Source organism: Crocuta crocuta, unplaced genomic scaffold (assembly GCF_008692635.1).
Source record: "Crocuta crocuta isolate KB4526 unplaced genomic scaffold, BGI_CrCroc_1.0 scaffold130, whole genome shotgun sequence".
In the NCBI taxonomy this organism is placed as follows: domain Eukaryota; kingdom Metazoa; phylum Chordata; class Mammalia; order Carnivora; family Hyaenidae; genus Crocuta; species Crocuta crocuta.
In genome coordinates this window covers 14,285,391-14,308,063 of record NW_027527920.1, presented here as the reverse complement: position 1 = coordinate 14,308,063, position 22,673 = coordinate 14,285,391, and the positions used below count along the sequence as shown (strand labels likewise).

Genomic DNA, 22,673 nt, shown 5'->3' with positions numbered 1-22,673 from the left:
GCACAGGAGAAAGGTTCCTGGAGGTGGTGAACACCTAGATGAATATGGAAAGCACCAGAGGTGTTTTCCAGGCCAAGAAAATGACGTGGCATCTTTTGTGAGCTAATGGGTAATGACACATAGCACTTACCCCAGTGCCGGGCATATGCTCAGTGCCCTGTAAATGTCAGCTCTAATTACATGGGGCATCTGTCTGCTCTTACCAGACAAAACGTAAAGGGCAGGCAAAAAGGAAATCGGGTGGGAAGTCCAGTGGTGGAAGGCACACCGAATAAAGAGACAAGAGATATGGGTTCTACGGTCAATTCTCCACCACTCTCCTGCTCAATAGCCTTGGGCAGATCCACCCAGTATTTAGGCTTAAGATTCCCTTGTCAATAAAATGAGGAGTCTGGACAAGTTAAAAGCATGACTAATGTTTAGTATGACCCTGACCTTCCACAAGAAGTACACAGAATAATTACCCTATCCGGCTCTGCCCTACTCATCCCTAACCACACCTAACCACACTTTAAGCTGTATAGATGGTGCCTGGATTCAAACACAAGCTTTTTGGATCTAATGGGCATATTGGTGTTCTTTGACTAGGGTCCCCCTAGGGGTCTCTCTAGCTTTAATGTATAAAAGTCAGAAAAGTAGAATAGCTAAAGCATTGTCAAATTACTTGGGTATAATTCCTAGATTTATCACTTAAGAGTGGTGTGACTTTGGGGAAGTTCCTTAGTGTCTCTGTGCTGAAGTTATCTGTAAAATAGGGATAATAATACCCAAGTCCCATGACTGTTGTTAAGAATTAAGGGAGTTATTTTTTCTAAAAATGCTTAGAATGGCATCTGGCACATAGTGAGGGCTATAGAAGAGCTTGCTATTATTATTCTACCATTTAGAGGCTATGGTGATTAACACACTGTCACTGGTAAGTTCTATACTTCTGAAAGACTGATTTTCAGAATCTGTGATATATAGATATAAGTATATATGATTATGCCATTACAAAAATAGTCTGTGATAGTTCTAAAATATATCTCAAGCCTTTGATACTTTTGCCTTCAAAAGGTAGAACCTAATTCTCCTCCTCTTAACTGTGGGCTGTACTTAGTGACTTGCTTCTAATGAATAGAGTATGGCGGATGTCAATAGTTCAGTCCAAGGTTACAAACTAAAAGATCTCTGGCTTCTTCCTTATTCTCTCTCTTAGATCTCTCACTCTGGGGGAAACCAACTGCCATGTTGTGAGGATCTTAAAACAGCTCCAAAGAAGGCTCATGTAGCAGGGATCTGAGTCATCCTGCCAACAGCCATAGGAGTGTGCCATCTTGGAACTAGATCTTCCAACTCTAGATGGAAGACTAGTAGCTCCAATCAGTATCCCAACTTTAGCCTCATCCCTGAATCAGAACCACCAAGCTAGATCACTTGCAAAAACCTGTCCGACAAAAACTGTGACAGAATAAATGCTTATTGTCCTAAGCCACTAATTTTGGATTGATGTGTAATGTAGCAATATATAACAATATAGTATTCTAAAGCTTTAGGCTCAAAAGTCAACAAAGTGTCATGCCCATGGGTCTCCCCTTACTCTGTTCTGTAGTTTTGCCTTTATCGAGTATTTTGTCCAGATGAAGCTGTTACCATGTTAGTGTCTTGCTGGACATTCTAGAAGTAAAAGTGGGATCCAGTGATCCCCAAGCAAAAGGATAACAGAGAAGTAAGCATTATAATGGTTATAAGGAATGAACCAAAACATGAAAACAAAGCCCTTAGTGATTTTACTCCTTTATAGTTAAAATGTGCAACACCATCAACGTTAACTTGTGATTACTTACATCTACCAAGAAATCAAAGACGCGGGCGTGCAGGGCCTTGGCAAGTGCATCTCTGGTGTAACAGGCCTGCTCCACATTGAGGGTCACATGGATGGACTCCGACTTGCCTCCCCACTTACTATCCATCTGCCGGCTGGTGAGCTTTTCTTTCAACCGGTCCTGGTTTATCCCCAGGAGATATGCGGGAAAAGCCAAAACTATAGAAAACAAAACAAAGCATGACTGTCTCTCAGAATTCTAACAATTCTCATCGCAAACACGTACAGGCACTTGTGTACGTGTGTGTGTGCATGCGCACACATGTGCACATATAAGACACCATCGTCGCCCCCCCAAAACTTTCACTCTACCAAAGAAGACTGCTTATCAGCAGTCCCACATGCATCCATCCACTTTGGTTTTCTCAATTGTTCTATTACATGAGTCAATTCCTATGATGACTGAGACTTCAAATAATGTAAGTCAGTGATCCAAGAAGGATGGTGAACCAATCCCCCCTACTGAGATCACAGTTAAATGCCTAAAATGGACATCTTTCCAAGCCTGCATCAAGGCAGCCCGGAAGGAACTAAATCAAGAGACATTTCTTTGGCTCCAAAAATTGTTTTCTTCCTTTCTGGTACAATGTTTTCACAGCATCATTCCCAAAGATGTTGAAGCACCTGGTATCACGGAATTAATAATTACAAGCAATCACATATTTACTGAGCGCTTACCACATGTAGTGTTACTAGAGAGGACAGAACACAAAATATGAAGAAATCCTGAAGAACATCTAGATGAGGCATGGACAGTGGACCATATTCCGAAGCCCACTAAAAGCTGAATAGGTGATACAGGCAGACAATAAAGTCCTGGAGGAATTTAGAACAGGAAGCTGTTACAACCTGATGGGGTAGTCAAGGAAGATGTGGGATGTAGGTAGGGCTTTAAAGAATGAACAGAATTGAGGCACCTGGGTGGCTCAGCGGGTTAAGCACCTGACTCTTGATTTCAGTTTGGGTCATGACTCCAAGGTTCATAGGATCGAGCCGCGCATCAGGCTTTGCGCTGACAACACAGAACCTCCTTGGGATTTTCTCTCTCCCTCTCTCTGCCCCTCCCTGCCCTGCCCCCTGCTCACATTCTCTCTCTCAAAATAAATAAACTTAAAAAAAAAAAAAGGATGAAGAGGATTTGTACAGATGCAGAGGAAGAGGGAGATGAGGATGGAGAACGGGATGTGCAGAGGTGTGGAAGCAGCGACTTAGGACACATGGTTGAGGTGCGGCAAGGGGACCAGGACTGGCTAGAGCTGAAAGTTAAGGGTGAATTCCAGCAAGGGAGGTCCTTGAATGGTATACAAAATTTGGCCTGGAGTCAAAGGGGGTCTGGAAGGCTTGTGTGGGAGGAGGTGGTTTACAAGATTTCTCTGGGAGACGTTTACAGAGCAAAATGGAGAGTATCAGTGTTACTCATATCACAGCACACCCAGTCCATCCTAAGGACGTGTAGTAGTATAGATTTGGTCTTCGAATAGAAGAGCTGAATAGATGGCTTACTAACTTGCTTCAGGCCATGAAAGTCGCCAAGAAGAGCACTCGTGATATAAATGGATTTTCTTCATTTCTGCTCAAAACACTGTAATGTGAATAAATGACACCAATCTGGGTCAAGAAAGAATGCTCAGATTTTTTTGCAGTATGAATGAAAGATTTTCATGGACACAAATCCAAACTCTCAACTTAGGTAGGAGTCTTTTTTTTTCCTGCCTAAAACTGTATCAAAAGTTTCTGATAAAAGGATTTTTGTCAAAGACTTTATGATAATACTCAAAAATCACAAGCCTCCCAATAAAGGATAATCTGAATTTCACAGACGGTGTTAGAATGAATGGGCTGACATTTTCAGTATATACCTTCCAATGAGATTAAGTCAGTGAATACATTCTGAACAAGTGTAATGCCAGCACAAGGTATTTATTATCTATGCTAGTGTTCCACAGAAATGCTCTGGCAGTAGAAGGGCTTCCTTTCACATAGGGTACATGAACAAGATCAAGTGCACTGATTTTGCCAATGGCCGTTTCCTTTAATTTGGTTTTAATGTTAACACGTATGTTTGAGTATCTGGATGTGTTTGGGGCATCTGGGTGGCTTAGTCGGTTAAACGTCCGACTTTGGCTCAGGTCATGATCTCACGGTTCCTGGGTTCGAGCCCCACGTCGGGCTCTGTGCTGACAGCCTGCTCAGCCTGGAGCCTGTTTCAGACACTGTGTCTCCCTCTCTCTCTGACCCTCCCCTGCTCATGCTGTCTCTCTCTCGCTCTCTTTCAAAAATAAATAAAACACTTTTTAAAAATTTTAAAAAAGAATCCAGATGTGTCTTCCACTAAATTGAAGCTTACCTTTGCACAGAGCAAAGACTTAAGAGGTCATAATAAGTCAGACTGGATACACAGTGTTGGTGTGAGAATCAAGGGACATTTTCCAATGTGTCTGACATAGAAGAGGCCTTTACTAAGGGGATGCTACAATGTTGGTTATTATGACCATCACCAGGCAGTCAGGCACATACATGTATCCCTTAATACAGTGGATATTATTACCAATGGCCCCTCACTGTTCATGGTAACCACATAGTCAATACCTTGATACAATTTGTATATTTTGTAAATATAGGCTTTTCCCAAGCCCTTAACCATGCTAAAATAGGGACACAATTCAAATATTTGGTAAAAATGTTTACGCCATTATCTCTAAGACCACAACTAAAGACATACAACACTAGGGGCTAAGTCCTTGGGTCCTTATCTAAGACCGAAAAAGAAACATGCTAATTTCTATGTCTCCCACTGCCTCTGCAGAAGAAGGCAGGGGTGAAGGACCACAGGCATTTGAAAAACAAGGCATGGAATCTGACCAACAATTAGAGCCACAAGCATAGAAAGAGAAAATCTAGTACTTGCTTTGAAAAAAATCCATGCCATGTTTTTCAAGTACAAGCTTTTATGGCCTTGTTTTTTCTTCAATTGCCTGCCCTGGTGCCGAAATCACCAGGGAGTGCAGAGATCGACTTCCTTCAGGCTGTGAATTTCCAGGAGGGTGTGTGCAGGTGTGGCTGGTGTCAGTGCAGAAGCTTGCAGGCTGTGGGGAGGGAGGGAGGGCAGAGGCATTGATCAATTTCAAAAAGCTGATAATAACTCCAGTAGAGTTCATCAGAGTTATTCAGAACATAAAAGAACCTGCTAGAAAGCAAGGTTTCGATGCATTCTGATAATGAAAACAGAGTTCTCTTATAGCATTGAAGTGTAAAGCAAAGTTGGATTTAATGTTTCTGTTTACATCTAAAGTACAGAGGAGATAAACTAAAAAGTTGTATCAAAACAAAATTTCGTTTTACAAATACAAAAGAAATGGCGAGGTAAATGTGGTCGGTCTTTGGTGTTAAAGTTCTCTCTTTTTTTTCTTTCCCAAGTTCTTACTTAAATTTCAGTTAGTTAACATACAGTGTAATATTAGTTTCAGGTGTCGAATTTAGTGATTACCATGCTTTCTAATCCATTAGTAGCAGGGCACAAAGGAGGGGTGCTGTCACTGAGTAATTCCCATAGTTTTTACATAGTATTTTCTTTCTTTCAACAAAATTCATAGGTGAAGGTCTTTTAAGCAAGACTTGTTTCCAAAAGTATGTCATCTTACTGTAGTGGTTATGACAGACACACGTGTGCCTAAGGTGAGGTTTGTTTGGCTTCTTAGCAGTGTAAAGGTCTGACTCCGGAAACTCTACAGCTCCATTAAGCTAAGCTCAGGTTAACAGCAAAATCTGTCATACCCGATGGCTGTTCTGCTTTACTAGATCAGCAATCTTACCTTTTTTTTTTTTTGCTATAATCACCGGAGGAAGTCTGCTTTCTTCTGTTTTAAGAACACGGGCTAACACTTCCCTCTAAAAATGTATTCCATGGGATATATTCCAACAGGAGTTTTACGTTTTAGTGTGTTCTTTTAGTTCTGTAATAGTGGTTTTTTTTAAAAATATTTTTTAATATTTATCTTTGAGAGGGAGAGACAGACAGAGCACGAGTGGGGGAAGAGCAGGGAGAGGGGGAGACACAAAATACACAGCAGGCTCCAGGCCCTGAGCTGTCAGCACAGAGCCCAATGTGGGTCTCAAACCCACAAACTGTGAGATCATGACCTGAGCTGAAATCGAATACTTAACTGACTGAGCCACCCAGGCGCCTCATGTAATAGCATAATTTCTAAATCCACCTTCATGCCTACCAATCATGCCTTCTGATTGATGATTGGTTCAATCAGAGTATAACATAGACAAACAACAGAATACTACGCAGCTAAAAAAAGGATGAGGCTCCTTAATGGGTAGAATCATCTTCAAGATATAACATTAAATGAAAAAGCAACAGTAGAACACCATGTTTAACGCTCTCATTAATGCACAAAAGTGAGAAGAACACATGAATGCAGTTGCTCTGAAAGGAATACAAGAGATTGGAAACCTTAGTTCCCTCGGGAGGAGGGAACAAGTTGACGACCAGAGGGGTAGAGGAGAGCAGTCTGCTGAGCTAACGACTCCTGTGAAGAAAGGTATTACAACAACTGAGCAGAAAACAAATTATCAGAAGGAGGGCGCACTTCCTTGTTAGATCTCTTTGGTCTCAAGCACAGCCTTTCCTGATTTCCAACACTCCACTGCCTCCAATCAGGGCATATTTCAAAGCAGTTAGTTGCTAATCCTGGGCCTTGCCCAGTTGGCTGAGGAAGCTACTTCCTCTGGACATCAATGTGCATTGAACCCTTTCTTGGCTCAGGCATACGGGCGCATGCTTGCTGTGTCACACTGGTTTTGTTCTCCAGCATAAAGAGGTGATAAAAAAGTGTACTGTTGAAGAAAGCAAGAGAAATTCAGTCTACTTCCACAGCAACCACACTGTCAATGTTAAAAGGACAAGTGTTAATGACCCTCTTAGATACATATGGACACCTGTTAAATAAAGGAAAACACACCTAAGTCTAGGAACATAGTTACTGTTATCAGGTCCTGTTTCTAAACTTCATGCACACCCCATATATTTATTGTTTTCCACTCCATTCCCTTCCCTGGTCAACATGATTCATCTTTCTCTTTATCGGATAGACATCAGAAGTCAGAACTTCCCTCTTTTATCACAAAAGAAAACAAAGATATAAAACGAGGACCTTATTTGGAATGGAAATAGCCTCCCTGCGTTGTCAGCAATGAGTGGGATACTATTTATTACTAAGCATCTAAATTTATCTCCTGGAAGAATGCTGAGAAAGGAAGAAATGGCCTCCTGGGTGGTTGACGGCTGTGTGGTTTCCGAAAGCCACCCGGGGAGCCAGCTGATCCATCAGAGGCTGAAGTCACCCAACACAGTGCTTGTGGCCGCCTGCAGCCCGCACAGCCAATAACAATTCCCTGCAGGTGGGACCAGCTTCTCAAAGAGTAAACACGAACATTCAGGTCTTTAGGTTCTGACTACCACAGAGGTGACCATGGAAGGTGATCATCAGCAATGTCGACACAGCAGCCAATGCCCTTCCCCCACCTCCGCCATTCTGAGAATCCAATCTAAACCAACCCCTAGGCAAGCTCAATCTGTGAGCTTTCCTTACTGACATATAACCGATCACTTGCTCTTTAGCACCTTTGGGTGAAGGTAGAGCCTCAAGGTCAGTTAGTAGGAGACAAATCCTTTGGATTATTTACCTATTACTCTAATCTTCATTAAAGTAATTTAATTAACAATTCAATTCACATTAAAGATGTGAAATTCTGCCAGACTCCCCCAAAGGTGAAGGTAAACTGAAACGGAATCTCATGAATGGTCTACGGGTGTGGGACGTGATGAGGAGGGCAGGTGCACAGGAGAGGCTGGGACTCTTTTAAGCCCATTTGTTCTGTCCCAGCAGCACAAAAGTCCTCATCTTTCCCCAGATCCTCGGCCAAGACCTTAGCCAAAGGAAAACGGCAGGTTACTTCTGCCGGAAGCGAACTGACTGTTCACCCACATTCAACCGCCGTCGACCGCCGGAGCTACTCACACTCCTGACTCTCCACCGCCGCATAATTGCCGACTTCTTTGAAACTGATGTTCCCCAGGTGGAGGATGCCCGCCACTATCTGCAGAACCAGCGTCTGCTCCTCGGCGAAGATCCCGATCACGTTCATCGCGTGCTGGGAGAGAAAAGAGAAATGATCCAGATGAGCTGGTCGCCGGCTTTGTAAGCGTGTAATAAAGAAGCCAGAGCTTAGGTTGAGTTGTGCAGCCACACGGGGCTTAGCTGGCAGTGGCAGCTGGAGGGCCCTGTGGGACACTGTCACTGATGGACGCACTGGCATGAGAAGTCTCAGAGTCTTGCTGGAAAGGCAGTTCTATCTTTAGATCCCGCACACGATCCCCGGGGGTAAGGGTCGGAGAGCTGCAGGAGCAAAGACACACAGAGGCACAGCAGCTACGCGCACAGTCACCAGCCTGTCCTCGTCTCCAGCGGAGCCCTTGCTGCTACCCACCTCCCTCCAAGGGCACCGATGCCCCCTTTCCAGCCACTCCAGGGAGACCCTGGAGACCTTTCACCTCACCAGGAGGGCTGAGACTGGAGCGTGCTTGCGCAAGGATCTTGATTATAAAGCTAGCTCCAGCCAATCAAATAAAAGCATCGTTAGAAAAGTCTTGTTTCTCAAGTGCGTTAAATTAAGTAAAAACAGCTGAAATGCCGGGACTTATTTGTCTGAGTCCTGAGAGAGCCATATGCTAGGACCCGTGCAGGCCTCTCATCTGCATTTCTTCTCCCGGCTCCTTTGAGGCCATCTGGCCCCTTGATGTCGCCTTCATCTCTGCACCTGGCTGAGCAGCCTGCCTCCTTCAAGCAGGATGGCAGCTCCCCTCCAAATGCACCCCCACTTGCCCTGTCGGGGTCCCCATCTTGCGCCTGGGTCTGGCTGAGGGACTCAAAAAGGCAGAGGTGGTGCGGTTCTTTGAGGTTGTTTTGGGTGAAGAGCCCAGCTCCAGAAAGTTCTAGATTGACTCATTAAGTTGTTTCCCTGACGATGTGACACCTCAATGATGTAGCTAATTTCACACTTTGTATCATAACACGCACCCAGAGTGGAAGGTCGCCCTCTGACCGACCAGTGCTGCGGTGAAGGGAAAGCACTGGACCAGTCCTTGCAGGTGTTGGAAAAGATCAGAAGCGTGGATTTTGCTTCACCCTTCTGAGGAAACGGTACAGCAGCTGCATAAGCTCTAGGCAAACAGGGATGGTAAATCTTCTACCTGCAACGGTGCTTACCAGTTCATCAGAGTGCCTGTGCGGGGAGGGGAGTGAGGAACTCACTTTCTTGTCCATTTCAACTTACGAAGTGGTCCTCTGGCACCTGGGCACATGGCTATCGAAGGGCGCTTAAGCATGTGTGTAAGGAAGTGCAGAGCTGACAGCAAAATGAGGTGGAATTTTCACGCTGCTCTTTGCTTGGTTAACCCTCCCGCCTTTCTACCACGGGCGACACCAGGGCCAGAGAGCCCAACCGCCTGGCCCCGCGCCGGCACTTACCAGTGTTTCCTGAAAGTCCCGCCTATCATCAATGTCATCCACCTTGTAGGACCCAGACAGGTTCAGGTAGTTGTAGTAGTCCATGCTGGTGATGCCGAGGCTGTGTTTCTGCTCTGCAGAGGCGCCCTCGATGAGCTGGAGCGAGAGGAAGCGGGGTATGTGCGGTGTGGCCCACAAACCTGAGGCGCCAGAGGCCACGCTCCCGAGCCCGGGGTGACGCGCACTCTCTGACCCTGCCTTCTAGAATGATGGGTGGTGCTCGTCTCCAAAATATGGGCTTCGGGATAGCTGTTCCCCCTGGTAGTAGCCCCACATCTTCTCTACATACTCTAGTTCTCAAGTCTGGTAAGACCTGCAAGAGCTGAGACTCTCCCCTTATCCAATAAAGAGAACCACAGTGCGGCACTCGCGAGATCCTCAGAGGAGTGGAAGATAAGCCAGATTGTAATTACTTCGTTCTTACTCAACTTGCTATGGCTTTATAAAGTGCACCTGCCCCTCCCTGCTTCTCTCTGCAAGATGCATATTGAAAAGCAGCCCCAGGTCTCACTCTCTCCCATTCTGAAACCTCCTAACCAGTGGGCTGTCCCCAGCCTTCTGTTCTATCTCTGAGCCTTGCCTTAGGTCTGAGCAAGACCCTCTTAAGGGGTTCCCACCCGTGGTGTGCTAGAAAAATATTCAATAATCAACTCTAGGGGAGTAAAATGGATTTGTAGTGTTTGCCGATTGTCGTGGTGTAAATATTCCTACCATGACTGATTTCAAACTCCTAAGAAAATATGACTGAAGGGGGAAGTGGGGAGAGATGCACACGGCCCATGCGAGCCGGCTCCAGCAACCGCCAGCTCCAACGCTGCAGCATTTGGGAAAATAGAGACAACCCAGCCACACTTCTGTATCTCAGTCAAGTTCCTCATGTCACCGCAGCCCCAGGCCCCGCAAGAAGGGAACCTCATATCCATTACAGAAGTTCCAGGTCACCCATAACATCAGGTCCCCTGGCTTTCTTCTGTCTTCCTATGTTCCCCTTCTGTTTCTCCTCTCCATTCACATCACACTGCCCTTCATTTGCATCTTCGCCACCCGCCCTTCTCAACTCCCTCCCAGCTACAGACACATGCTGCTCTTTGCTGTAAGCTTTTCCTTGCCTCTGAACTTGTGCGAGTGGCAGAATCCACTTCCTCATCATGCGCCAGCCGTCTGGAAGAATGATGTGCCATCCTCTGGGACAGCTATCGAACTGAAAAGACTGTGTATATGAGCTCCCAACACAGTTCAACTTCCTTCTCACTAACACAAAAAAGAGCTGCGGGCCTTTCTTCGAAGAAATTCTGAGGTGGACCCCCAATATATATGCCAATATATAAATCCATACATAAAGAAGTCGTTTTTGGTATCAATATATTTCTTAAATACTTAAAAACATTTTTTAAAAAGTAGTCCAATCTGAGGATTCCTGAAGCCTTGGAACACAATGTAAAGGCACCCTGCACACTGCTTTCGCACCAGACTCAGTGGCCGTTCTGGGTGCCCAAGTCAAAACTTCTTGACCTGGGATTAAAGATCCTTAGTCTTTCCTCTGACAGCTCCCCTTCACCAGACTTCCACCCTCTCCATCTACCTGGTGGAAGCCTGGCCGTCACCTCCACAGCTTTGTTCAGGCCACCTGACTTGCCCCACCAAGTTCCCCTGTGTGCCCTCGATAACTCCCCTTAGCATCTCAGCCACAGCTCCCCATGTGAATTCCTGTCTGGCAAAGAATCAAGCACTCCTACTTTTGTTTTAAAGTGATATTAACACTTTCTTGATTATTAAACTTTTGGGAAACCAAGAACTTACTCTCCTTGCAGATAGGGATATATCCTGATAATTTTTTGCACATTGACTTATACATACTATCCTAATAAATACTCCTTGGCTTGACAGACTAGATTGTCTAAACCAGAGAGCTGAGAGCAAAAAAAAAAAAAAATTTTTTTTAATGTGTAGAAGGAATAAGGAAATAGGAGAGAAAAAATATAAAGGAAAACCTGGTAAAATATGTGAAAACTCCTCTCTCCAGGGTTCCTCATCACCACCCTGGATTTTTCCAGAAGGAAGTTGGAGATCTTTCCACCATCTGGTTCCCCACCTGGACTGAACTGGATTTCAAAGTATTTTCCCTGCAAGAAAGTTAGGGATTTCCTTCAATGGTTGGTGAATAGAAACACGATGTTCCAAACAGGCTCTCAATACAGTATATAATTCAAGGAAATTCATTAATGAACGATACGTTCTGAATGATTCCCAGTTCTGGTCTAGACTTCCTCACTTCTTCCTATCAGACAATAACCAGTGCTTTTGTCCAGTCACACGATTCTGTACTGAGAGAGAGAATCTATCGTTCCAGTCCGACTAAATAAGGATATGCTGAATTCCCGGCCCATTTCCCCTGGTGGGCGCTTGCCCGCGAAGCCGGAAGCTGTAAAGAATGGGATAGAAAATCTCAAGGTTCCCTTGATTTAACAAGAGCAAACTCTATCAATCTCGTTCAGGAGAGGCAAATTTTCCCTCTGCCAGACTTATTTTCATGACTTTGGGCAAAAGTCATCGCTTCTACTTCCGGATCATCTAACATTCTTCTACAAGCAAAAACCCCTGATGATAAACCAAGTTCTTTGCAGCTAGTTGCGGGTATGGAGATTTTTGTTACTGTTGCTGTTAATTATTTCCTTTTAAGTTACTGCTAAAAGGGAACAAAGGAGAAGAAAGCCCTGAAATTGAGCTGGAAAGGTGTCCAGATTGTTCAGTAAATGACATTGTTTTTCTCACTAGAATCTGGCCCATCCTCAGAAGGGGCCAGGAGGGTAAACGCAAACAAAAGGAACCATGAGAAGGTGGGTGTTAGTGAGTGGTGTAAGGAGCCCCTAACGAGAGACCAAAAGTTCAGCCGAGGGACAAACCGGAGAGCATGTCCAGCCTGACTGCATTTAATATTTTAAAACACTGAATCTGTTTTAAATGTGTTTGCTGGTGAAATCCACCCATTCCAGGGCTGGCTCCTGCCAGGACGCAAGTCTGGAACCAGAACCGTGAACGCATTAAAAACAAAAAGAGCGCCGTTTTTCCTGTTGTCTCCGGCATCCGCTACCTGCTGTGTTCTGAGGTCACTGGCCACGTCCAGGTATCAGAGGGGCTACGAAAGAAGGCCACCCTCTAACTGTCTATTGGCCTTATTCTGATGACTGCTCCCTCAGCCTCGCAGCACCAAGAAACAGGGGAAGACACAACGCCCACCAGCCACTGCGATCCCAAATCACAGTGGTTCCTGAGAAACGCTTGCAGAACAAGGTTCCCCATTCTTCCTTTTAGGAGGACAATCCTTCACCATCTTTTCCTCTGGGCATGTTTTAGAGGGATTACATCAGTGTCTGTCCGTGTACACCCCGCGTCGGGCTCTGTGCTGACGGCTCAGAGCCTGGAGCCTGCTTCCGATTCTGTGTCTCCCTCTCTCTCTCCTCCCTTTCCCCACTCGTGCTCTCTCTCTCTCTCTCTCAAAAAGAAACATTTTTAAAAAGTGCAAGACGCTAGATGATGTATTTTTGTTTATTGTATTCTTGGTTCTGGCAGGTTGGCCAATGTCCTTGATTCGAGTTGATCAACATGCCCAATTCAGGCCTAACTTAAGAAACAAAAACCTCCTGACTTCGTGGGGGACATTGGAAAGTAGGGCAGGATACCATCCGTGTGACAGGAAAGCGAAGGAGTTTGGTACCATTTTATAAAAGTTCCCTTTGGAGTAAACACACACACACACACACACACACACACATACCCCAAAACTAAGGAGGTATTTAAAGGAAGCTCCAGGAGGGGCGCTTGACTTGGGCTCAGGTCATGATCTCACAGTTCGTGGGTTTGAGCCCCACGTCGGGCTCTGTGCTGACAGCTTGGGGCCTGAAGCCTNTTAACTGACTAAGCCACCCAGGCGCCCCAAAAGTAAATATTTTTTAAAAAGTAATAATAAAATAAAGAAAATGAAATAAAAATGGGACTGTATTATAAATATTGTTCTATAATCTGTTTTTTAAATTTAACAATATATCATGGATATCTTTTTTTTTTTTAATGTTTTTATTTATTTCTAGGAGAGAGAGAGAGACAGCGTGAGCAGGGGAGGGTCAGAGAGAGAGGGAGTCACAGACTGAAACAGGCTCCAGGCTCTGAGCTGGCAGTCAGCACAGAGCCCGACGCGGGGCTCGAACCCACGAACTGCGAGATCATGACCCAAGCGAAAGTCGGACGCTTAACCGACTAAGCCACCCAGGCGCCCCGGATATCTTCTTAAATAAGTCATTCTTAACAAGAAACTCAGGTATTACATCTTAAAAGTATTCTTAGGTCAAAGAAAATGAGCATTTCAAATTTTGATAAAAGTTGCCAAATTGCTCTCATGGGGGAATATTTAGGCTTTAACCAATAGTGTCTTTTCTCTGGGATTATCAATCTCCTTAATGTTTGCCCATCTGAGAAAGAGAAAATAATATATGGTTTTAATTTATGTTCCTTCCATTATTTGTGGAAACATCTTTTGATGCTCCATCAGACATTACTCTGTGTGTGTACGTGTGTGTGCATGTGTGCACGCGCATACACACACACACACACACACACACAAATTGCCCATCCATACTCTCTCATCTTTCCACCACGGTTCTACAAAATTTTATTAATCAGAAAAATAATAAAGGCTGGATATTTTTGCTTTGTTTTGTTTTACAAAAAAAAAATAAATGACTGATGTATCCTCTTGTCCAAGGGTAAAGAACAGTTTATATTGGGAAAAAAATAAAAATATCGATTTAATTATTCTTCTGCTCTCTAAGGAAGGCAAAGAGTGGGGGATGGGTAGCTAGAGAGTTAAATTCGGTCAAGTGCATTTTTATAAGGCAGACCGAAACTGACAATTAGGAAAAAAGGTCAAGTAGAAAATTCATTCACATTTCCCTTCGCATTTCATTATCTAGAAACTTCTTCAAGATAACACAACCCAGCTACTGAACAGAAACATTTGAGAGGTGAACAAATGAATAAATAGTCTGAATAATATTGAACACCAAGGAAAGTGAGGGCAATTCTGACAGATATAACTCAGCAGGGAATTTAACAATCACTGCGTGAGAACTTAGTAAGAATTCTCTTGGAAATAGAAGCTTCCTTCCAAAATAGAAGGGTGAAAAAGAAATTGTTTTTCTCCAAAATTCCCACTATTTATTTTAAAATGATCCGGAATCAGCCTCACAGATGGCTCCTTAAATGCTTCACTGCCAGACATAATCTATGGTTGAGATAAGATATAAAATCTACATAAATCAAAGCTGCTGGCCAAATACTCATTTCTTTCTAAGTGTGGCTTTTTGTCAAGGAGAATATATTCATATTCATCCTTGCCAGCTTTCCAATTCACCCCCTCAGGAGACACTCAGGCAGAAAAACGTCTAAATGGGCATTTGTGACAATGCATTTGACTGACATTTTCATTCTCTTGGGTGAGTGGACCAGTTAGGAGGCTGTCTGACAGGTCACATCCAGTTGCTTTTGGATGTTATTATGTTACACGAATATATCTAAAACAAATCACCAAGCTCTGAGGGGCGGGTAGACAGCTGGCGCACTCTGTCTGACAGAGAGGAGGAGGGTTCTCTCCAAGGTGCAAGATCGAAGTGTCTGCTCCTTCCCATGTTCACAGCCCAAGTTCCGTGAAGCAAAACCAAGGCAAATAAGACCTGCAAATCTAGTCAGCTCATTTATTTCCCTGGGAAAGAAGGTCTCTTCTCCGAGGCACAAAGCAAACTCCTCCAGGACCCAGACTGACACTTTTATCAATTTTTATTTTCCCTAGTAAGGCAACTCCAGTTGAGAACTGTTTTCAAAAATCATCTTATATCCTGAGGCTCAAAAATAACTTCAGTTAAAGGGCAAATTGAAGCCTGACAGCACAGGCTTATAGAAAAGGAAGAGAAGATTGAAAAGACAGCCTCCTGACGATATGTGAAAAGCTCCCATTTCCTCGGGGACGCCAGACTTAAATCGGGAATATCAACATCATCAATCAGCTGACGGTTTCTGAAATAGGGAAGAGACTTACAAATCGGCTGGAGTTGTTGTTCCGGACGGTCTTGGCATTCCCAAAGGCCTCCAGCAGTGGGTTGGACTGCAGGATAATGTCCTTGACATGCTGTCACAGCAAACAGGCCAGAGGTTAGGAAGGTGCAAGCACCAGCCACACAACGTGAAGCCAGACTCCCTAAGGATGTGGTTTCTGAATGCAGTGAGATGAGGCCTCGAATCTACAGGTTCCCAGGGTTTCTGGAGGATGGATGCTTTCCTCTCAACAGACCTCAACCAGCTTGTGTGTTCTTGTCTTCCAACTCCCTTGATGCATGACTCCCTGGAGCCAGGGAGCCACCAGTAAAACAGGATCTGCAGATGATCTGGGACCAAGTTTCCAAACTGGACGCGGCAGCTTTACCCTGCGCTCACAGGCATGGCGGGAATCACAGCAGAAAGGAGAGGGAAGTAGGAAGGGGCATCTCCTTGCCACGCTGACCAACCTTTACTCTCCCTACCTCTCTTCCACCCAACTTCTCCATGTGCCTATTGCATCCTGTCTCCACCCTCTCCATGGCAAGGGGGAGGTGGCTTAAGGAAAATGAAATCGTTTCTGCTCCCCAGACAAGGTTGTGGGCACATAGTCTTGTGTTTCCCAAACTCCCTTGTGTGTGATTCGCCAAGGGCTCTTGTTGAAAGCCGGATGCAGATTCAGTAGGTCTGAGGCAGGGCTCCAGAATCTGCATTCCTAACCAGCTACCTGGTGCTACTGGTTTTGCAAGCAGGGAGCCACACTTTGAGCAACAAGGGCCAACATTGGATTGTATGGAACAATTCCTGGCCTACTACAGGGGAAGAATTTGGTTTTCAAACACCCCACTTCCGTGCCAGACTGAAAAGTGTGCAAAACACTCCACAGGCAAGACAGCACAACAGATAGGAGTTGATGTTGGAGAGGTCTTTCAACAAGTGAGTCATTCCTTGTACTTCTAATTATTCACATGCTACAGTTAAACATGTTCCAGAAATAACAAGTCTTTGGTCTGCACTCTTCAGCTACTGACTAATTTCAAGCCAAGAGCTCTGCATCATTGTCCTCATAGGAAAACAGGAAGAGAAAAGTCAACATTAAAAGTCTGCAGTCTGGTTGCTAGGTCATGGTCTGCAGCAGATAGGACTAGATGAAGGCACCAAGTACTAATTAACTATGTAACAGCTCAAGTATTCCTTTGGCACCCCCTCTCCCCCCTTACCATTCATATGAAGATCGAAAGACAGCACTTTCACTAACTGGGACATGTCATTAGCAATGGCGCCAAAGGCAAATTCTGAGTGGTCCCTCCATGGGGTCAAGTTCAAAGCTTAGAAACATCTTCCAAGCTTCCTACTCTCCTTTAACAACTCATGGATTTATATAAATGGTGCTTTCTTTCTAAAATTAATTTGGACTTTGTGGCTCTTCATTAATCCTTTATATCTGTTTTCTAAAGGAAAGTAGTTGATTTTTTATTGCTGAGTAATATTCAATTTGTATATCTATCAAAACATTTTTTGAATAAATTGGAGATGCAATATTATGTAAGATGTACAGCATGTTACATTGATACATTTATGGACTATAGTGTGATTCCTGATGTAGTAATATTTATCACATTACATATTTATAATAAAAAGTATGGTCTGTATTCATTATACTGTTAATTAAATCTCTATTAATTTTTAATACTTCTTATAAATTTGTACATTCAAACGATATCAACCTTATCACCTCTACCCCCAGCACACACATATCTAATCATCCCACCATTTTAGTCTTTTTTCATGTTTAATTTTTTAGATTCCATATACAAATGTCCTCATACATTGTCTTTGATCTCACTTAGCACAGTACACTCAAGGTGCATTCATGTATATCTGTTTTTTGACACCATTTATCAACACTCAGCTTCTCAAAGGGGTAGAACAAAAGGAAGGCTCTTGTTTCTTCCCTTCTTTAATTACTGACTTTTAACTGAGAATCCTTATGCATGTATCGACACATCATGCATCCACCAACTGTCAAGGTGTCCCACAGAATTTTGTGGCATGTGGTCAGCGTATTGGGGGAATGACAAAGAACAAATTAATATAAAGGAGCAGACCGCTCACAAAACAGCATCCTGAGTTTCTGTCTTCATGTCAAGCTTCTAGGGCTAGGGTACGGTCACATGAATGGAGATAATCAAGTGGCGTCACACCAATCCAGGTTCTTGAATCCAGTATGGAAGCCATGAGACACATGTTGTATTGAGTGCAAGAAGGCTAGTCCCAACTGAGATGTTAAGTGTAGATTATACCCTGGATTTCGAAGATTTAACATTAAAAAGAATGTAAAATATCTCACTAGGTTTTTGATAGCGATTATATGCTGAAATGATAATGTTTGGGATATGTTAAGTTAAATACAATGTATTTTTTAAAATCACTTTCATAAGCTTCTTTTTACCTTTTAAAAAATGTAGCCACTTGAAAATTTTAAATTATGTTTGTCATTTGTGCCACTGTAGAGTGTTACTCTACATCTGCCTTTCATTCAGTGAAAGAGGCCATGCTAAGACCCTTTCTCTCTGTGAAAGGAATTTTCGATGCTGCCTTAAGCTTTCTGACCCAATGGGACATAACAGAACTTCATTTAATTAGCAGACAGAACCACAGTAAAGAGAATTTTGACGTATCTTTTTAAAGTCTACAGATGACTGCAGCAATGACATCACTTATGAAATGATTCTGATTTTTTAAAATGTATTTTTAAGTTAGCTAACCTACAGTGTAGTCTTGGCTTCAGAAGTAGGTTCCATCGCTTACATATAACAATGATTCTGATCAAAAAATTAATTTTTATGTTGAAATCTACCTGGGGGCATGAGTTCCAATAAAACAATGTTTCCAGTGGTCTGTGCCAGTGATGAGAGCTGAGTTTGGGGCAGTCCCCGTGGACCCTCGCCTGCCTTCACCATCATCTTTTGCCCATTCCTATGGATGCCGATTCTGTTCCCATGAGGAGTGAAACTAAAGACAGAGGAAGCTTGATCTACCTTCTTCATACTGTACTCTCAGATGTGCTGCTTCTCTGCCCATATCCTGTTCCCCTCTTTTTTTTATTTTTTTTATTTTTCCATCTCTCCTGTATTCTCATTTTCTGGATCTCCCTGCCTTCCTAATGTTATTCTCTAACCTTTCCTTCTTCCTTGGTCTCTCCCTCCCCCTTCTCTATTTTAAGATTTTTGTCAATTTCTTTAATTGGAAATGTAGTCTCCTAGTTCAAACCATAAAAGTTTCAAAAGGATATCGGGGAGAGTGTGCCTTCCCCCCCCCATCTCCCAGTTTCCCTCCCTAAAGAACTGATTATCAGCTTCTTATTATCTTTCCAAAAGTATGTTACACATATCCAAACAAATATGGATATATGTTCTCTTTTTCTCCTCAAATGGTAACACATGATACACAATGTTCTGAACCTTGCTTTTTTGCAGTCCATCATTATCTTGGAGATCATTCCCTATCAGTCTATGAAGCTTCATTTTTAAGGCTGTCTCATAATTCTATTCTATTATCAGCCACAAATTATATCACCAGTCTCCAACTAATGAACATCCAAGTTGTTTCCAGTCTTTGACATTACTAAAAAATGCCATACCAAATAACTGCATCATTTTGCATATATTTCAGTCCATCTAAAGGATACGTTCTCTTAAGCAAAACTGATGAGTGAGTCAAAGGGCGCATACACGTAGAGTTGATAGATTTTGCTAAAACGCCCTCCATTAAGAGCATACGACCTCATGCTCCTACCACAATGTATGAGAGGGACTATGTTCCTGTATTTTTACCAACATTGTTTAAAATACTACAAAATTTTTGCCATTCTGACAGTTAAATAGTTGTTAAGTTTCAATGTGCACTGTCATTATTATCCTGAGAGTGAGCATATTTTCATGTTTTATGAGTTGTCTTTCATGCCCTTTATTTCCTTTTAGGATTTTTGACGCTTTTTATTGATTTATAAGACCTCATTATTTATCAGGTATCTCCATCCCATGCTATTTCTTTGCAGATTTCAAGGTTCTTAGTTATAGAACCTATGACTTTTCTGTAGAAAAAACATTCTTGTTTTGTTAAACAAGCCAATGGAGACTTCCATATTTCACATAGTACAGGGCTTCAAAAGGGGCCACATCACTAACTCACCTGGACTTTGGGACCTCCTCCCGACACTCTGGAGATGTAACTCATGATGTATTTGGCAGCCACGGTCTTTCCAGCACCACTTTCACCACTGAGAAAAGACAAAAATACCCACCCATGAAGTGGATCACAACCAGTTCCCTCCCCCAACAAAACAAACGAAAACAAAAAAGAAAGCAAACATAGAGGAATTCGGTAATAAGCATATGATATTGGTTGAGAAAGGCAAATCACAGCAGGAAGAGTTCCCTCCCTGACTTGTCTGACCAATATTAACACGGTTTGAGGACCAAGGTCTGGATAACGGCCATGTCCAGAATAGACAACCAGGCTTTCTAATGCCTGCTAATAGGGAACGTGATTTAAGAACGCTTTGGGATATCAGAAAGATGGAATACTCTACAGAACTTACAACTGACACGAAGATTGTAAACTTATGGAAAAAAGCATATGAAATAATGTTAAGTGAAATAAATCAGATACAAATGATATATGAACACATGAACACAAGTTAGGGAAAATATACATAAGAAAAGAAAAGGCTAGAACTACTGCAACATATTAGCAGAGGTTTTGGTAAAGGAAAAGATGCCATGGAAGACCCCTTTCTTTCATTATTTTCCAAACCTTTAGTAATGCATATTATTACTTCTGTGATTTAAAAAAAAAGGAAAACATAGGCACTCTCAGGTTACAGACCATGTGCCTTGAACTGATGCAAGCAACTTTATTTTAGAAGTTCTAAAATTAAACGATGAGGCAATATTAATCACATCCTGCATAACAGAGACTACCTTCCGTTTTGGTGGCCTCACTGCATAGGGAAACCCTTTTGTTAAAAGTGTATAGTCTACTCTTCAAAATACCCATTCTTCCTTCAAAATCCCCTCAAATTGATGATGACCTCAACTCAAAACCCGCTGAAGTCAGTCAGATTTCTCCTCTATTGGTTGCCTTCGTGTTGCCATGATAGAATTAATTAACGGAGGTCAGATCATGTAAAATAATGGTGAAAATTAGTGTGAGAACTTCAGGCTGCTACGAGTTCGTGAGACAATATTTTTGTTCGTTCTTGGTGATCGAGAATTTCGGGGTAGAGAGCAAATATTTGTCTATGAACACTCAACCTCAAGAACTATTCTCAACTGCCCAGTTACTCAAGAAAAGGGGAAGAGTCTGCTTAGGGTCCATCCAAGCCAGGTGACCCCTTACCTTCAAAAAGAAACTAAAATTTGTAAATAATTGGGTATTTCGAAACAAAACAAACACAAAGAGGATTAAGGTAGTCATCAGGGGACAATTCAGAAGTTAGTTGGAATGTCTTTCCCCCATACATGTTTAATTAGAGAGATTATAGGGAGGAATGAGGGAACTCTTCAAGGGCCTTGAAAGGTCTGAATCCACCAATGCAACTCACTCACCATACTCAGTTCTGGCTTCCAGGTCACATGACTAGGGAGACCAAACTAAAATTCCCTGAGGTGTGGCGGCAGGTAGAAACCAGCAACTCTGAGATGAAACGTTACGCTGTTTGTAGAGGACATGCTTACTCACAGGCACAAGGAGGTATAGTGAATACTTCAGTTTCAACAAGGAAATGATCTGCTTCAGTGGTCCACGTAATCAAATGACGCTAGATCCAGGGTCAAAACGTGCACTCTTGCTCATTTGAAGCACACGTTTTGTCAACAAATGAAACTCCATTTTATAATTTTGTAAATAATGTGAACAGTCAAGGGTATTATAAAGTCCAAGAGTGTAAAGGTACAACCACCCAATCTAATATCATACAGACATTTAAAATAATTAGAGGGGTGACCGGGTGGCTCAATCAGTAAAGTGTCTGGCTCTTCATTTCAGCTCAGGTCATGATCTCATGGTTGGTGGGTTCAAGCCCCACATCTGGCTCTGTGCTTGGAGCCTGCTTGGGATTCTCTCTCTCCTTTTCTCTTTGCCCCTTCTGACCTCTCAAAAGTAAATAAGTATTAAAAAAAGAAAAGATCCCCTTTCTCTGCTCCTCTCCCCTGGTTACTCGTGCTCTAAAATAAAAATAAACAAACTTAGAATCATTAAAACACTATGTGGCAACATAAAGAAAATGCAACTAAGGTTAATGGCAATATAAGCAGAAGACAATGTATCCATAACGTGATTATGACTATGTAAAAATAATGTATGGAGAAGAATGGAAATGGAACAAAGAAAAAATATTTCTGAGTTGTTGAAGGGCTGGTACGTAGATGACTCTTTTTTCTTTTGATGTGATTTCGCTTAATGTTTAAAGTTTTGAGACAGGTAATTACCTATATATTTCAGATATTTAAAAACAGCGTTTCTAGAAAAAGTGGAACCACATACCACAGTGATAATCAACATTGATCAATTTCTTTTTTTTTTTAATTTTTTTTTAAATTTATTTCTAGGAGAGAGAGAGACAGAGCGAGCAGGGGAGGGTCAGAGAGAGAGGGAGTCACAGACTGAAACAGGCTCCAGGCTCTGAGCTGGCAGTCAGCACAGAGCCCGACGCGGGGCTCGAACCCACGAACCGCGAGATCATGACCTAAGCGAAAGTCGGACGCTTAACCGACTAAGCCACCCAGGCGCCCCATGATCAATTTCTTTAGATTATTCCTCAAGTTACCTTCTCAGGATGAGTAAACATTTTCATGTTTAGAACTCCTTGATGCAAGCAGTGTGTGTGTGTGTGTGTGTGCAAGAAAGAAAAGGAAAAATGACAATTCCTAGTAAAATTATGAAATCAAAGTATAGTGATTCCCCCACTGTGTCTTTGGTTATTAGTGTGATCAGGCATGAACTATTTTATCTCTTTTGTTGGAAGCAGAAGAACAGAAGAATACTGGAACATAATTCATTTCACATATTAAGATAAATAAGCCAGATCCAATAATAGAACTATATTCTAAAAATTGTGATATTTTTCAGAAGCTTTAAAATAA

At 42.7% G+C, this 22,673-nt stretch overlaps 1 protein-coding gene across 1 annotated transcript in view; it reads right to left on the bottom strand.

Moving 5' to 3' along the window:
- MYO1E (myosin IE) overlaps window positions 1-22,673 on the bottom strand; it is a 198,391-nt gene that overhangs the window by 72,247 nt on the left and 103,471 nt on the right. Inside the window, exons 5-10 of the mRNA XM_077747818.1 lie at window positions 19,720-19,807; window positions 15,530-15,619; window positions 11,433-11,564; window positions 9,403-9,537; window positions 7,894-8,026; window positions 1,827-2,023 (exon numbers count right to left, since the gene is read on the bottom strand). Coding sequence (XP_077603944.1) covers window positions 1,827-2,023; window positions 7,894-8,026; window positions 9,403-9,537; window positions 11,433-11,564; window positions 15,530-15,619; window positions 19,720-19,807 — 775 coding nt within the window. The remainder of the gene's footprint in view (window positions 1-1,826; window positions 2,024-7,893; window positions 8,027-9,402; window positions 9,538-11,432; window positions 11,565-15,529; window positions 15,620-19,719; window positions 19,808-22,673) is intronic.